Source organism: Pseudophryne corroboree, chromosome 5, assembly GCF_028390025.1.
Source record: "Pseudophryne corroboree isolate aPseCor3 chromosome 5, aPseCor3.hap2, whole genome shotgun sequence".
Lineage (NCBI taxonomy): Eukaryota > Metazoa > Chordata > Amphibia > Anura > Myobatrachidae > Pseudophryne > Pseudophryne corroboree.
In genome coordinates this window covers 817,020,682-817,036,810 of record NC_086448.1, presented here as the reverse complement: position 1 = coordinate 817,036,810, position 16,129 = coordinate 817,020,682, and the positions used below count along the sequence as shown (strand labels likewise).

Below are 16,129 nucleotides of genomic sequence, written 5' to 3'. Positions count from 1 at the left end.
GATTCCCAAACATATGCCATCTATAGGTGTCGTGACCATTAAGGTCCCTATAGCTGGGCACTGGGGACCCAGCAAAGTCATCCCGCCATCAGCTAAGCCTTCCAGGCTTTACGGTGTCCCCACCAGGTTGAATCACAATGTGCAGCTGACCGTCCCCGCATGTGCATTAGCTCTAACCCATCACCGGCAGCATTAAGATTCCGGCAACACACCAGGAGGAAGCCACGGTGAAGTAAGACAGCGTTGGAGCTCACCGTTCTGTAAAGCGTTGTAAATACCGGATAACATATTTGTAAATATCAAAGTGATCCTAAACAAAATATGCTGCCAACATTTCATATCATTAAATGGAGCAAATATAAAGACAGGGGGTGAGGTGTATCAAGCCTTAGAGAGAAAAAGAGGAGTAGCTGCCTAAACAAACCAGATTCTAAATGTCATTTAAACAGTGCTAGATAAATGACAGAAGCCAACTGATTCTTTGGGCAACTTTTCTACTTTCTTTTTCCCCAAGGCTCGGTATTAATGCAATCAGCTATCTATACTTAGTCCTATTTCCTGCAGATCTCCAGGGTAATGTTGTTAACCCCAGTAGGAAAAAACAGATATAAAGTGCATATAGTGAAGCACTGTTTGGAAAATAAAGTGCAAGTGCTGGCACAATATCAAACAACAATTTAATAATTCATCAAAGTAACATATAAAATCTTGTAGCAGCATGTAAGAATATATCTCAAATAGCAGCACATAAAATCCTATAGCAGCATCACAACGTCCTTATGGAAGGTCCTATAAAGTGCAATTACCAGAAGCCAGTAGGTATGAGTGTATCTCAATCAGTCTCCCATAGGCACCTCCTGCTCTGCAACTGCTGGACCTCCGCAATGGATCTCCCAGTCCGGTCTCAGTGCTGGATAAGTCAAGCCAACGCGTTTCTACCCTCTACAGCGGGTCTTTTTCAAGGCATCCAGTGGTATGATTTCCGTTCTCCTTATTTCCTCTATTTAACTAGATGTTCAACCAATCATAGTGCGGCGGGCTCAGGTGGCTTCTATACATTGATTTACCTACATGTCCCATAAGCCGTTCTGTCCCCGCCGTCACTTCCGTGTAAAGATGTTGTCTCCGTTCCCATGGAAACGGTGCGGCTGTCGTAGGCGGATCGTGAGTCGCGTCTGACTACATTTCCCATGAGTCTGTTCGTGTGCGGACGTCATTTCCGCTTCCGCGTCTCGCGTCTTTCATTCGTTCGGCGTGTCTAGGCTTTCCTGTTTCCATGGAAACCCGTTTGTGCAGATAGACCTTGTTTTTGTGTCAGGCAAATTGTTCATATGTTTCCAAATAATCCCAACATATATTTGTCATGCGTATTCCAATGTATCATAGGAAAAACAGAGATACATTCATTAGTCATATATATATACAAAACGGATCTACTAATATACCGTAATTAAGGTGACTAAGGTGCATCAGTAACGCATGCAATTTAAAAGGTGCAGAGATAGTGTGTAATAGTTAGTATGATTATAAGAACCACTTGAGCTCAAAATCGAGGTTTAGACCCCCCGGCTGCAATGTGTCAAGTTCATAAATGAACCTCATTTCAGTTTTCGCTAGTTGTGTTGGGAGGTCTCTTTGTCTCCAATTCCCCTTTACCCATTGTAAACCTAGGAATCTCTTGATCTCTGCGGGATTTTTGTTATGTACTGTGCGGAAATGGTCTGATAGGGCATGTGACACCAGACCGTTCTTAATATTCCTAAGGTGTTCGCTTAGTCGTATCTTTAATGGCCGTGAAGTGCGTCCAATATAAAAGAGACCGCACGTACATTCGATAGCGTAAACTACGTTTTTTGTGTTACAGGTCACAAAGGATTTGATGTTCACTTTTTTTCCATTTATCACTAATTCGCTGGTCTTGTTGTTTCCATCTCCTTTGATTGTCCTGCATCCGATACACATCCCACATCTAAAGAACCCTTTAGATTTGATGGTGGGCAGTGATTTTGTCGGGGGTAAGGCACCTCTCACTAGTGCATTGCTCAAATTCGGGGCCCTCCTATATATGCATTTTGGTTTTGTTGGTAGTTTGTCTCCCACTATGGGGTCCCGTTTTAGAATTCCCCAATGTTTTTTCAGGATTTTTTCTAGATCCCTAAATTGGCTATTATAGGACGTGATGAACGCCCATTCGAAGGGTGAGGTGTTGTTTTTTGACACTGTTCCTTTCTTCTGTAGGAGATCTCTCCTTTGCATCTTTCCCACTTTAGAAGTGGTATCTTTCACTTTATCCATTGGGTAGCCTGATGCTTCAAAATCTTTCTGCATCTCATTGGCCTGTTCGAATGGGCGTTCATCACGTCCTATAATAGCCAATTTAGGGATCTAGAAAAAATCCTGAAAAAACATTGGGGAATTCTAAAACGGGACCCCATAGTGGGAGACAAACTACCAACAAAACCAAAATGCATATATAGGAGGGCCCCGAATTTGAGCAATGCACTAGTGAGAGGTGCCTTACCCCCGACAAAATCACTGCCCACCATCAAATCTAAAGGGTTCTTTAGATGTGGGATGTGTATCGGATGCAGGACAATCAAAGGAGATGGAAACAACAAGACCAGCGAATTAGTGATAAATGGAAAAAAAAGTGAACATCAAATCCTTTGTGACCTGTAACACAAAAAACGTAGTTTACGCTATCGAATGTACGTGCGGTCTCTTTTATATTGGACGCACTTCACGGCCATTAAAGATACGACTAAGCGAACACCTTAGGAATATTAAGAACGGTCTGGTGTCACATGCCCTATCAGACCATTTCCGCACAGTACATAACAAAAATCCCGCAGAGATCAAGAGATTCCTAGGTTTACAATGGGTAAAGGGGAATTGGAGACAAAGAGACCTCCCAACACAACTAGCGAAAACTGAAATGAGGTTCATTTATGAACTTGACACATTGCAGCCGGGGGGTCTAAACCTCGATTTTGAGCTCAAGTGGTTCTTATAATCATACTAACTATTACACACTATCTCTGCACCTTTTAAATTGCATGCGTTACTGATGCACCTTAGTCACCTTAATTACGGTATATTAGTAGATCCGTTTTGTATATATATATGACTAATGAATGTATCTCTGTTTTTCCTATGATACATTGGAATACGCATGACAAATATATGTTGGGATTATTTGGAAACATATGAACAATTTGCCTGACACAAAAACAAGGTCTATCTGCACAAACGGGTTTCCATGGAAACAGGAAAGCCTAGACACGCCGAACGAATGAAAGACGCGAGACGCGGAAGCGGAAATGACGTCCGCACACGAACAGACTCATGGGAAATGTAGTCAGACGCGACTCACGATCCGCCTACGACAGCCGCACCGTTTCCATGGGAACGGAGACAACATCTTTACACGGAAGTGACGGCGGGGACAGAACGGCTTATGGGACATGTAGGTAAATCAATGTATAGAAGCCACCTGAGCCCGCCGCACTATGATTGGTTGAACATCTAGTTAAATAGAGGAAATAAGGAGAACGGAAATCATACCACTGGATGCCTTGAAAAAGACCCGCTGTAGAGGGTAGAAACGCGTTGGCTTGACTTATCCAGCACTGAGACCGGACTGGGAGATCCATTGCGGAGGTCCAGCAGTTGCAGAGCAGGAGGTGCCTATGGGAGACTGATTGAGATACACTCATACCTACTGGCTTCTGGTAATTGCACTTTATAGGACCTTCCATAAGGACGTTGTGATGCTGCTATAGGATTTTATGTGCTGCTATTTGAGATATATTCTTACATGCTGCTACAAGATTTTATATGTTACTTTGATGAATTATTAAATTGTTGTTTGATATTGTGCCAGCACTTGCACTTTATTTTCCAAACAGTGCTTCACTATATGCACTTTATATCTGTTTTTTCCTACTGGGGTTAACAACATTACCCTGGAGATCTGCAGGAAATAGGACTACAGACAACATTGGTTCCTTTAACATGCGCTTGGTTGTATGTATAGACACCACTTCTCTTCTTGCACTTACTCCTAATTTTTAGGTGAGAGGTATTTTAGAGAGATACCTCTAGGTGTCTATTCTTATCAAGCTGCTTCTGTTTGCGCACTCTAGACGGATTCTACATCTTTCTTGTTTGGTTCTAACTATTACTCTCTGGTAGTAATCTGTTGGGTGCTGCAATTTCCAATTGCCCTATGTTTAAATATAGAGAAAATCGTAGGGCAGTATTTGATAATGCCTTTAAGGAAGACGGGGATCCCCCTATTGTGGTAGACACAAATTTAGGGGAAGCAATGCGTGAATTGGAGCATACATTATTAAAGGAAAGCCGCATTTGGTGGGAGGTACTAACGTTGGAGAAATATCTAAATGACCAGATAGTTCCGAAAGGTTTGGTCATCCTAAAAAGTGCCTCCTTCACATCTGCTAGCGATACCTTTAAATCTGATTGGGATAAAATACTTCAGAACTGCTCCTTCTCACTCATTAGACTAATTATTGAAGATAGAAGAAAAGAACTAAGCAAACTAGAGGAGGCAATCATTGTCCAAAGGGACCTCACAGGACGTTTCACAGATACAAAGGAATATAAGGACTTTGAAAATAAAATCGAAATTAACCTTAAAAAAAAAATGAAAAACTACTCATGGAGAGGAAAGTGAAAAAGTTCAATAGGGACAAAAATGTAGGACAAAGGGTTGAACAGGAAACAACCAGAGATACTCCTAGAGGTACACATGGAAACACCACGCAACAGAGACGAAATGGACAAAATCAAGGAGTTAGCCAAGGAATGAAGGTGGTGAGAGAAATACCAACTAAGGATTGGGATGAAAGGGAAACATCACATATATCGAGAAAGGAGAAGAGACCACTTCCCCAAAGAACAAACAGCCAGAGGGATAAACGACCGATCCGTCGTCCCCCAATAAGGGATAGGTCAGAAGAAAGAAAAGAAAGGGACAACACACAGGACACACCCCCGAGATTACTAGGCTCTTACAAAGAAAGAAGGATCGCTGCTTCCAAACCTAATAGATCCATACATTCACCGAATTTACAAAAGGATAAGTCTCCTTTTTTAGAAAGGGGCCGATTTACCAACAAAAATACGTAACAAGGAGGGGTTGCCGGGGAGGGAAAAGAAGAATAAGGATAAAAAAGAAGAAGAAAGCAACAGCCAAATCCCGAAAAGAGAAAGAAAAAGTATCAACTACTGATACCACGACGGAGAAGGACAGGAATGGAGGTAAAGTGAAAATCTTTAACCTCAGTGATCATACCCTGACTAAGGAGGAAACCTCGGTTTTGGAGAAAGGGCTAAAATTTGCCCCCTCCATCCCAATGAATAAATTCTCCACCTTCATCGACTTAAACAAGTTTATTAGGAAATTGACTCTAAAACGCTTTTTTCTAAATAAAGAAGAGGAGACCTCCATTACAAGTAGGGTAGGAAACACACCCTTCAAACCTAAATCGGTCTTTTACCCGACATATATGAAGGGTAAATTTATAGATACTTTCTACGATTTAGTACATCAAGATTTGAAGGAACTCCAGAACAGTAAGATCAACTTCAACATGTCTTGGAAGGAAAGACAAGCATTAAAAGAACTAAAAGAGAATACAACCCTGGTGATTAAACCCGCCGACAAAGGCGGAGGGGTAGTCATCCTCAGTAAAGAGCTATACGAAGATGAAGTTCTCAGACAAGTGGAAGATCCCAGTATCTATTCAAAACTAAAAAAAGACCCCACACAAGATATTCTGGACAAATTACAGTCCATGCTAAACAAATATCTGGAACAAAACATTTTGGAGGAGCGTGAATACAAGTATATATATAATGAGGAACCGGTCATCCCCATCATATATATCTTACCAAAAATACATAAAGATCCCATAAGACCACCTGGGAGACCAATTGTCTCTGGGATCGACTCGGTAACCTCGAATTTGTCAGAATACCTTGATTACCACCTACAACCTCTGGTGTTGAAAAATCGGTCCCACCTCAGGGACACTACAGATTTCTTGAATTGCCTGGAGACTATACCCTGGAACGACACTGACATTATGGTAACAGCTGATGTAAAATCATTATACACAATAATAGATCACCAGGACGGATTAAATGCTATAACTGAGGCCCTAAACAAAAGTGAACTGCCAACAGGCACATGTAATTTTATAAAGGAAGGGGTACAGTTTATTCTGACCAACAACTATTTTCATTTTAAAGACACATTTTACCTTCAAAAGGTTGGCACGGCCATGGGCACCAGGTTCGCTCCGAGTTACGCCAATCTATTTATGGGGGCGTGGGAAGAGAAACACATTTGGGCTAATAACCCTTTTGGAGCGAACCTGGTGTCCTGGGTAAGATACATAGATGATGTGTTTTTTATATGGAGGGGAGACATATCCACACTAAAGGATTTTTATAGCTATCTTAATTTTAACTCTATCAATTTAGTTTTTACTTTCGAAAGCAGCCACACAGAAACGCATTTTCTAGATGTAACAGTGTATGCAAAAGACGGTAAACTATATACCAAAAATTATAGGAAACCTACCGATTCGAATGCCTATCTGAGGCAGAATAGTTGCCACCATGCGGATTGGTTGGGTTCTATCCCCTGTGGACAGATTAGACGCCTGCGGAGAAACTGCACTGAGACCCCAATTTTCGAAGAACAGGCCAATGAGATGCAGAAAGATTTTGAAGCATCAGGCTACCCAATGGATAAAGTGAAAGATACCACTTCTAAAGTGGGAAAGATGCAAAGGAGAGATCTCCTACAGAAGAAAGGAACAGTGTCAAAAAACAACACCTCACCCTTCGAATGGGCGTTCATCACGTCCTATAATAGCCAATTTAGGGATCTAGAAAAAATCCTGAAAAAACATTGGGGAATTCTAAAACGGGACCCCATAGTGGGAGACAAACTACCAACAAAACCAAAATGCATATATAGGAGGGCCCCGAATTTGAGCAATGCACTAGTGAGAGGTGCCTTACCCCCGACAAAATCACTGCCCACCATCAAATCTAAAGGGTTCTTTAGATGTGGGATGTGTATCGGATGCAGGACAATCAAAGGAGATGGAAACAACAAGACCAGCGAATTAGTGATAAATGGAAAAAAAAGTGAACATCAAATCCTTTGTGACCTGTAACACAAAAAACGTAGTTTATGCTATCGAATGTACGTGCGGTCTCTTTTATATTGGACGCACTTCACGGCCATTAAAGATACGACTAAGCGAACACCTTAGGAATATTAAGAACGGTCTGGTGTCACATGCCCTATCAGACCATTTCCGCACAGTACATAACAAAAATCCCGCAGAGATCAAGAGATTCCTAGGTTTACAATGGGTAAAGGGGAATTGGAGACAAAGAGACCTCCCAACACAACTAGCGAAAACTGAAATGAGGTTCATTTATGAACTTGACACATTGCAGCCGGGGGGTCTAAACCTCGATTTTGAGCTCAAGTGGTTCTTATAATCATACTAACTATTACACACTATCTCTGCACCTTTTAAATTGCATGCGTTACTGATGCACCTTAGTCACCTTAATTACGGTATATTAGTAGATCCGTTTTGTATATATATATGACTAATGAATGTATCTCTGTTTTTCCTATGATACATTGGAATACGCATGACAAATATATGTTGGGATTATTTGGAAACATATGAACAATTTGCCTGACACAAAAACAAGGTCTATCTGCACAAACGGGTTTCCATGGAAACAGGAAAGCCTAGACACGCCGAACGAATGAAAGACGCGAGACGCGGAAGCGGAAATGACGTCCGCACACGAACAGACTCATGGGAAATGTAGTCAGACGCGACTCACGATCCGCCTACGACAGCCGCACCGTTTCCATGGGAACGGAGACAACATCTTTACACGGAAGTGACGGCGGGGACAGAACGGCTTATGGGACATGTAGGTAAATCAATGTATAGAAGCCACCTGAGCCCGCCGCACTATGATTGGTTGAACATCTAGTTAAATAGAGGAAATAAGGAGAACGGAAATCATACCACTGGATGCCTTGAAAAAGACCCGCTGTAGAGGGTAGAAACGCGTTGGCTTGACTTATCCAGCACTGAGACCGGACTGGGAGATCCATTGCGGAGGTCCAGCAGTTGCAGAGCAGGAGGTGCCTATGGGAGACTGATTGAGATACACTCATACCTACTGGCTTCTGGTAATTGCACTTTATAGGACCTTCCATAAGGACGTTGTGATGCTGCTATAGGATTTTATGTGCTGCTATTTGAGATATATTCTTACATGCTGCTACAAGATTTTATATGTTACTTTGATGAATTATTAAATTGTTGTTTGATATTGTGCCAGCACTTGCACTTTATTTTCCAAACAGTGCTTCACTATATGCACTTTATATCTGTTTTTTCCTACTGGGGTTAACAACATTACCCTGGAGATCTGCAGGAAATAGGACTACAGACAACATTGGTTCCTTTAACATGCGCTTGGTTGTATGTATAGACACCACTTCTCTTCTTGCACTTACTCCTAATTTTTAGGTGAGAGGTATTTTAGAGAGATACCTCTAGGTGTCTATTCTTATCAAGCTGCTTCTGTTTGCGCACTCTAGACGGATTCTACATCTTTCTTGTTTGGTTCTAGCTATCTATACTTGGCAGCCATTTTATTAGCCAGTTTATGCATGGTCAAGAAGTTCAGTTGTTGGTCAGGACATACATCAGAATGTGGAACACACAAGATCTAAGGGATTTTAATGGTCTAAAGACGCATCGCAGGGTGGTTTGAGTATCCCAGGAACTGCTAATCTCAGGGTATTTTCTTGTAGAGTTTACAGCCAATAGTGTAGAAAACTAAGAAAAGAAAAAAAATCCAGTGAGTGCCAGTTCTGTGGGCAAAAATGTCAGAGAAGGTCCAGACTGTGTAAATACCAAATTGCTTTCTAACAAATATTTAAAATGCCCGCTCTAATATATACTGCAGACGCCAGGCGCATCTTATTACCATATACGATAAAAGTGCGCTGTACATCTCAAAACACTACATCCCTTAAGAGAAAAGAATACAGTAACACATTATCTGAGTTCCAAAGCTCATTGATGTATATATTTGTTATTAAAAGGATATGTATTCAATATATCACAATGTACAGTATACATATAGTTACATGGTTACAATTTATAAAGTAATCAGTTAATACAAAATACATACAGTTACAGGCCAGCATACCATACCATTCCCTCAATGCATCCTCCTCTTAATATATCTCTCTCTCTCTCAGCAAATAAATACAGGAACTGGTCTGGCAACATCTCCACCATCGTCTGGAACAAAACAGCAACTAACTCCTGTGTGTGTCTGATCAGCAATGTGTTATCTAGTTTGGGGGAGTGCACACATCTAGTCTAAGGGAGGGAACTTTCTCATTCATGATGGGTCACTGGTCTGTTCGTATGCTAACCAGGTTCAGCCTTGAAGACATCAAAAGGGCTGGCCAGAGATTCCTGTCCACCACCTGTTTGGAATGTCCTTTGTCCTAATAAGAGTGATTTTATCTTTCATACATTTAATCATAACTACTTGTTGCAATGTCCTACAACTTAATAACAAGTATCAAATGAATCTACACATTAATCTGGTTGCTTTAATACCAAATATGACATGTCTATCTTGCTCCGCTCCAATAATACGCATACATGACGTTACTCCATTATATAATTTTAAATCATTATGATGTCTGGCGCTTGATATATTATAATTATGTGCTGTATGAAATAAGTGTCGAATCCATCTCTGTGGCATGTCCGTGTAAATGCGTGTGTTACCATATATTGCTGTGCTCGCTGCGCGTATTTGCAAGCATAGCGACTCATAATGTGTGTAGTCTGTATGTTCTCTCTATGTAATATTTTTGACTTCGACAACTGGTCCACATCTAAATCATGCCCCATGTGCAGAAGAGACATATGCAAACCTAAAGCACGTCAAACACCTAAGTGGATGGGCTACATCAGCTGGAGACCCGGGTCCCACACCTATCAGCTAAGAAGAGGAAACTCTGGCTGCAGTGGGCACAGGGAGCACCAACACTGAGCAGCCAATTGGGGAAATGTCACTTGGTCTGACAAATTCTACATTTATGAATTTAGCATAAACATAAATCCATGGATACATCCAGCTTTGTGTCAGTGGACCAGGCTGTAAGCATCATCTAATGGCAGACTACTGCGCCAGGTCACACAGCACATGTCATCTCATACTGGTTTCACGAACATGACAATGGTCCGGATTCAGGGATGTGAGCAAAGGAAAAAAACGAAAGGAATAATTGGCACCTTTGGCAGAACCATGCTGCCCTGCACGTGGGGTAGATTTAAATAATATGTGCAGTTTTAGGTTTGGGAGGGGTGTGTCCTAGCTCAGCGCTACATTCATACTGCCCAACTTTAGAAAGTTGGGAGGGGGCGAGGCCTCGCTGAGGGTGCCACGATAGCGGCCCATGCACCCATTTTCACCGCTTTAAGGGCATGGGCAGTGCTCTGTAAGCAGCTGGGATGTCCCTGGCCTTCTCTCCCAGTGAACAGATGCTTATATTCACTGCTGCTCAGTCAGAGAGGGTCTCCCAACTGCCCCCCCCATCCCCATTGCGGAAAAACTGCGAGCCTTGGGTGGGCCAGCGGGAAAGTCCCAGAAAAATGGGACTGTCCCCCCAAAATAGGGACAGACGGGAGGGATGTACATTGCAGTGTGAGAATAAAGCTGCCCAGCATGTGTGGGCTACATGCAGAAGCAGCCAGTAACTGAGCACCTGGGTGACACCATGCTGCACTGCAGAGGGGCAGATGTAACATGTGCAGAGAGTTAGGTGTGGGACGGGCGTGTCCTAACTCAGATCTACATTGCAGTGCGAGAATAAAGCTGCCTAGCGTGTGTGGGCTACATGCAGAAGCAGCCAGTATCTAAGCACCTGGGTAACACCATGCTGCACTGCAGGGGGGCAGCTGTAGCATGTGCAGAGAGTTTGGTGTGGGAGGGGCGTTTCGGAGGAGGAGGAGGAACAGCGGCAATACATGTATGTGTAAATACTTTATTATTAAAATTAAGCATTTGTACATTATATTAAAAACTTTTTTAATCTAGGGTATTACCAATTTGTTTACAAAATATTGCTGAGGACAGGGTACAAGATATGAAATCACTGCTGCACATACAGTCATCACAGCCACAGAAGCAGCACCAACTGAACCCAAAAGGTTTGATGCCAGTGTTGGCAGAGGGGTAGAGATGAGGGAGGTGAAACCACATGAGGGAAGAGGGTCCTGCTCGTGAGAGCTTACAGTCTTATAGGTGAGGAGCAGACAGACAGGAATGACACAGACATGAGCAGCTGTGCCAGCCCATGTAATGGGAGGGGGCGTGGCCAATGCAGGGAGGTGTGGCCAGCCCCCTCTTTTTGTGGGTCGCACGCTGGAAAGGTGGGTGTCGTCATGGGGCAGGCAGACGGCAAGTGGGTCTGCAGCTGCGGCGGGCGATCGATCACACACCGCACATCAGGGAGCGACACGACTGCTTCTGCCTCTGACCCCAGCGCAGCACACAGAAGCGTGTGTGATGGGCCGGGGAGAGAGGTTGCTGCTGCAGCAGTTACTCCTCTCCGTCCCAAGGTGCTGCTGTCTACATCAGGGAGGAGAAAGGGGTGGCAGCGTGACCCGCCCCCCCCCCCCGACAGGCTCCGCCCCTCCCTCCTTATCCGGGTCACTGGATACAGGGTAAAGAGTGAACGAGGGTCATAGAGCGGTCGGTTAGGATGAGAGCAGGGATGAGTTAATAAAATAAAAGTTTTTAGAGCCTGTCTGGCGCACTGGAGAGAGGTGGAGCGGAAGAGAGTTCCATTGTATATGAACAGCACCATAGGCGTGTGCAGCACATTTTATTAGGGGGTGCATCGTTGGAGGGGTGTGTCTAGCACCGCCTTTTGGGCGTGTCTAGCACCATCTATTGATGGTCAACGCAATATAAAATATCCAACCTTGTACCAATCCTAATAAAGCAGATACATTGTCAGATGTTGTGGTGTGCACCAAACAAACACCCCTGATGGCACTCACTGCAATTACACTGCTCCCCCTCAGCCTGGTCTGGCTCCCCCTCTCTTTCCCCTGCAAGCTGCAGCAGCTTACTTACTAGTCAGTCACTCACTGACACTGACAGTCGCAGACTAGTACTGCTGCTGCTGGAAAAACGAGTGACGTGTCAATGCTGCTGCCAACCGCCTGCCAGTATTGAATTTGTCTTCCTAAGAGGAACGCTGGCTGCATGCGGCTCCTCATCAGTGGCTGGCATTGGCATAGCATAGAAGAAGAGAGGTGGGCTTGCGAGCATCATGACCTCATCATGTCACATCATGCAGTTTTTGTACATGGAGCTGGAGCCGGGAGTTTGAAAGCCGGTGGCAGTGGCACCCTTGATTGACCCAGGCATCCGGTCAGTAATGCAGTCCTGACAGGGTGCAGCACAGAGGGGACAGTAATCAGCCTGCTCAGCGATCGTTTCATCAGGCATGTGAGATTGGGGTGCCGGACATTAGGGGTGTCTGTGCGCACCAGGCCCCCCCCCCCCCGCTCCCCCCCCTCCGCACACCTATGAACAGCACTGGCGTCTTGGAAGCTGTAATCCGTAGGAGGAGCGGCAGGTCTTTGCAGGACTTGGCGGAATGGGAATGCATAGGGCGGATGAAGGTGGAGATGTTGGGGGTGAGGGCACTGTAGGTGTGAGGAGTCTGAATTAGATTCTGAAGGGGAAACAGCGTAGGGGGTGGTGGAGAGGGAAAGCAGCAGCAGTTTGTTTGGAGAGTAAGTGCTCCATTAATTACCAGCGGAGTATTTCATTTACTATCACTGTGAAACGTCAGAATATGCTAGCAGTATTTACCATTACTTACCGGTCCAATAAAACTTAGGCGCTGCCTTCTGCCCAGCTCCCGGTAGCCTACCGCTGCCAGTGATAGCTTGTTCACTACACTTACTGCCATTTGCTAAACACAGAACAATTGGGGTCATTCCGAGTTGATCGTAGCTGCGATCATCTTCCCTGACATGCAGGGGGGGGGGGGGGCGCCCAGCACAGGGCTAGTCCGCCCCGCAAATCAGGCCCTACCCCACCTCACAAGTACAAAAGCATCGCACAGCGGCGATGCAATTGTACTTGAAGAGTAACGCCCGGCCTGCGCAGCTACTGCGGCTGGCCGGGAGTTACTCGTCGTCGCCCCGTGTCGCAGCAGCTGTGTGTGACATCACGCAGCCGCTGCGGCCCGCACACCGCACGGTCCAGCCACGCCTGCGTTGGCCGGACCATGCCCCGAAAATGGCGGGCCACCCCCTCCCGCACAGCGAACGCCTCTGCCTGTCAATCAGTCAGAGGCAATCGCTAGGCAACGACGACCGGCATGTGCCAGCGCATGCACAGTTTTGACCCGATCGCTGCGCACAGCTGCAGCGTGCGATCGGGTCGGAATGATCCCCATAGGACATAACCCCTTTCACACACCTAGGAGCTGAGGCATTGAGGGCAGACCGGGGTGGAAGGGGAGGACAGACAAGAGGAGCTTATTGCCTGGAAGGCTGACTGATTCTCACGCTGTCTGACACATCGGGCCACATCCCTACGCAGCTGCGATTATTCAGGCGACGGACTTGCTAATCATCGAAACGAAGCAGCCGCCCCTAAAAGTAGAGAGATGCTCACCGCAGCCATCGCAAAGTACACATACGTAGCATCGAAGCAGTAACGAGAAACATCGACTCTCAGAGTGAGTCGCGAAGACTGGGCGCTGCAGTAGCAACGCTGGCGCCATGTCTCTCTATGTAGATGATCACAGCGGAAGGCAGAAACATGCCCCGAAAACCACTGTGATGCTCTCTGTTACCTCCCCCGAAACGGTCAATCGCTCTGTGATGAAATCCTAGCTGCATCGCAAAAGTACTGTGGTGCGCGCGCAGACTGCCGCTAATCGCTCTGCTGCATTCACAGACTGCGACGCTGTGTAACAAAACACATCACAGGTAAATAAACGCTCATTAAAAATGGCAAATGGTGCAATTTGATCATGCCAGATACAACACACAGGGAAACATACGGGAATGATGTGCAGGGGGTTTGGGTACAGAACAAGGAAGGTACCTGGTCCATATAGACAGTAGTAACCCACAAACCTATTACATAGGGGAGAAGGGACCGTAGCATGTGGCTCTGCAATCGGGATACATACGTTATGTCGGCAGTTATAATGTTGACATTTACTGTATGCCGACAGTATAAACGATGCCGAATCTGGCCCTAAAGCCATATGCTGACATACTGCCAACATGGACATCAGAACAGTCGGCATTCCAGTGTCAGCATGAACTGCCGACATAGTGAATGTCAACTTTACTGTATGCCGACAGTGTAAACTATGCCGAATCTGGCCCAAAGCCATATGCTGACATACTGCCCACGTGGACATCAAAACAGTCGGCATTCCAGCGTCAGCATAAAGACTGTTGACATATTGAATGTCAACTTTGTGCCGACATCCCCTGTAGCCCATAACCTGTATTATAGCCACCTGCACAGGACATGGCTGCAGCTGGGACACACACGTGTTACACACACTCACCAGCATCCAGCTCCACACCATAACACGGCAGGGGGTCCAGGGACAGCTTGTAGCTCTCAAACTTGGGGTCCAACAGCCGCCTGTTCACCCTCAGGGAGCAATTGGCAGCCTCCATACTCGTCCAGGCAGAGGCAACAGCAGCAAAAGTCACCACCCCACCCGGAACCTTCGTGGCACGGCCACTGTACCCCGGGAAAACTGGGAAAACAAATCAAGCACGGACCAGTGACTGGGGCACGCCGGGAGATGTAGTCATTACCGGGGCAGCCGTGCGCGGTGAGGAAGCGCAGACACCTGACGGGCGCGGTTTGATGACATAAACGTGAAATCGCCCTATCCGCATTACATGTGGTTGCCAGGCAACAGGGGGACTTCCGGTTTTAGGCCGGAGCGCAGTATGCCGTTGAATAGGCCTGCCGCCTGCCACCTGCCACAGATGTCAGGGGGATGTGTGCTGAGCAATGATTGGTGGAGTCCAGCACACGCACCTGGGATGCAAACAAGGGGGCGGGGCTACACTGGCAAAACTCGTCTGCTGCTGCTGCTGCTCAGCATCAATCCTTCTAGGTACACTTGCACACAGTTTTTTAAGGAAGTCGGCAGGGAGGCTGTTCCAAACGTCTTGGAGGACTAACCACAGATCTTCCTTCTGTCTCTTAGTGTAATCTCAGACAGACTTGTTGAGGTTGATATTAGGGCTCTGTGGGGGCACATACATGTTCATGAAGGCTTCCTGTCTGTAAAGGGTCTGTGACCAAATTCAGGGGCAGATATATTAACCTGGAGAAGGCATAAGGAAGTGATAAACCAGTGATATGTGCAAGATGATAAATACACCAGCCAATCAGCTCCTAACTGTTAATTTACATATTGGACCTGATTGGCTGGTGTGTTTATCACCTTGCACATATCACTGGTTTATCACTTCCTTATCCCTTCTCCAGGTTAATACATCTGCCCCATAGTGCTTTGTGTTTTGTGTTTTTTCTTAAAACAGGTGCGATATACATATTAGCTATCTAAATGCAAACTGATAATGTGATCTACTTATGGTGGCCAAAAGTGTATGGGCACCTAAAGTGTGAGAGGAAACCACATCAGCAACTCTAGCCTGGAACTGCAGATAGAGTAATAGGAGACGTACACCACATGGGTGTGGATCATATGGTCGACCACAATTAGTCGACAGTAAGTAGGTCGAAATGGTCTCTAGGTCGACATGAATTTATTTTTTGTGTCGTTTTCTTCGTAGAGTGACTGGGAACCCCAGTTAGTGGAACGTGTCCCCTCACATGGCTCACTGTGATCGGCACAGGTCACGGTTCCCAACTGTAGTCCACGTGGATCGTAAAGCATGAAAAAGTTAGAAAAATGGGAATTTAATACCTACAGGTAATTCCTTTT

General features: G+C 45.3%; 1 protein-coding gene across 2 annotated transcripts in view; it reads right to left on the bottom strand.

Moving 5' to 3' along the window:
- Positions 1 to 15,124, bottom strand: part of NUDCD1 (NudC domain containing 1) — a 350,323-nt gene extending 335,199 nt beyond the window's left edge. Inside the window, exon 1 of one of the 2 annotated variants that reach the window (XM_063924501.1) lies at positions 14,726 to 15,124. In XM_063924501.1, the coding sequence (XP_063780571.1) occupies positions 14,726 to 14,840 (115 nt within the window). In that variant the 5' untranslated portion in view covers positions 14,841 to 15,124. The remainder of the gene's footprint in view (positions 1 to 14,725) is intronic. The other variant, XM_063924502.1, reaches the window with a different exon arrangement.
- Between the last annotated feature and the right edge of the window lie 1,005 nt (positions 15,125 to 16,129).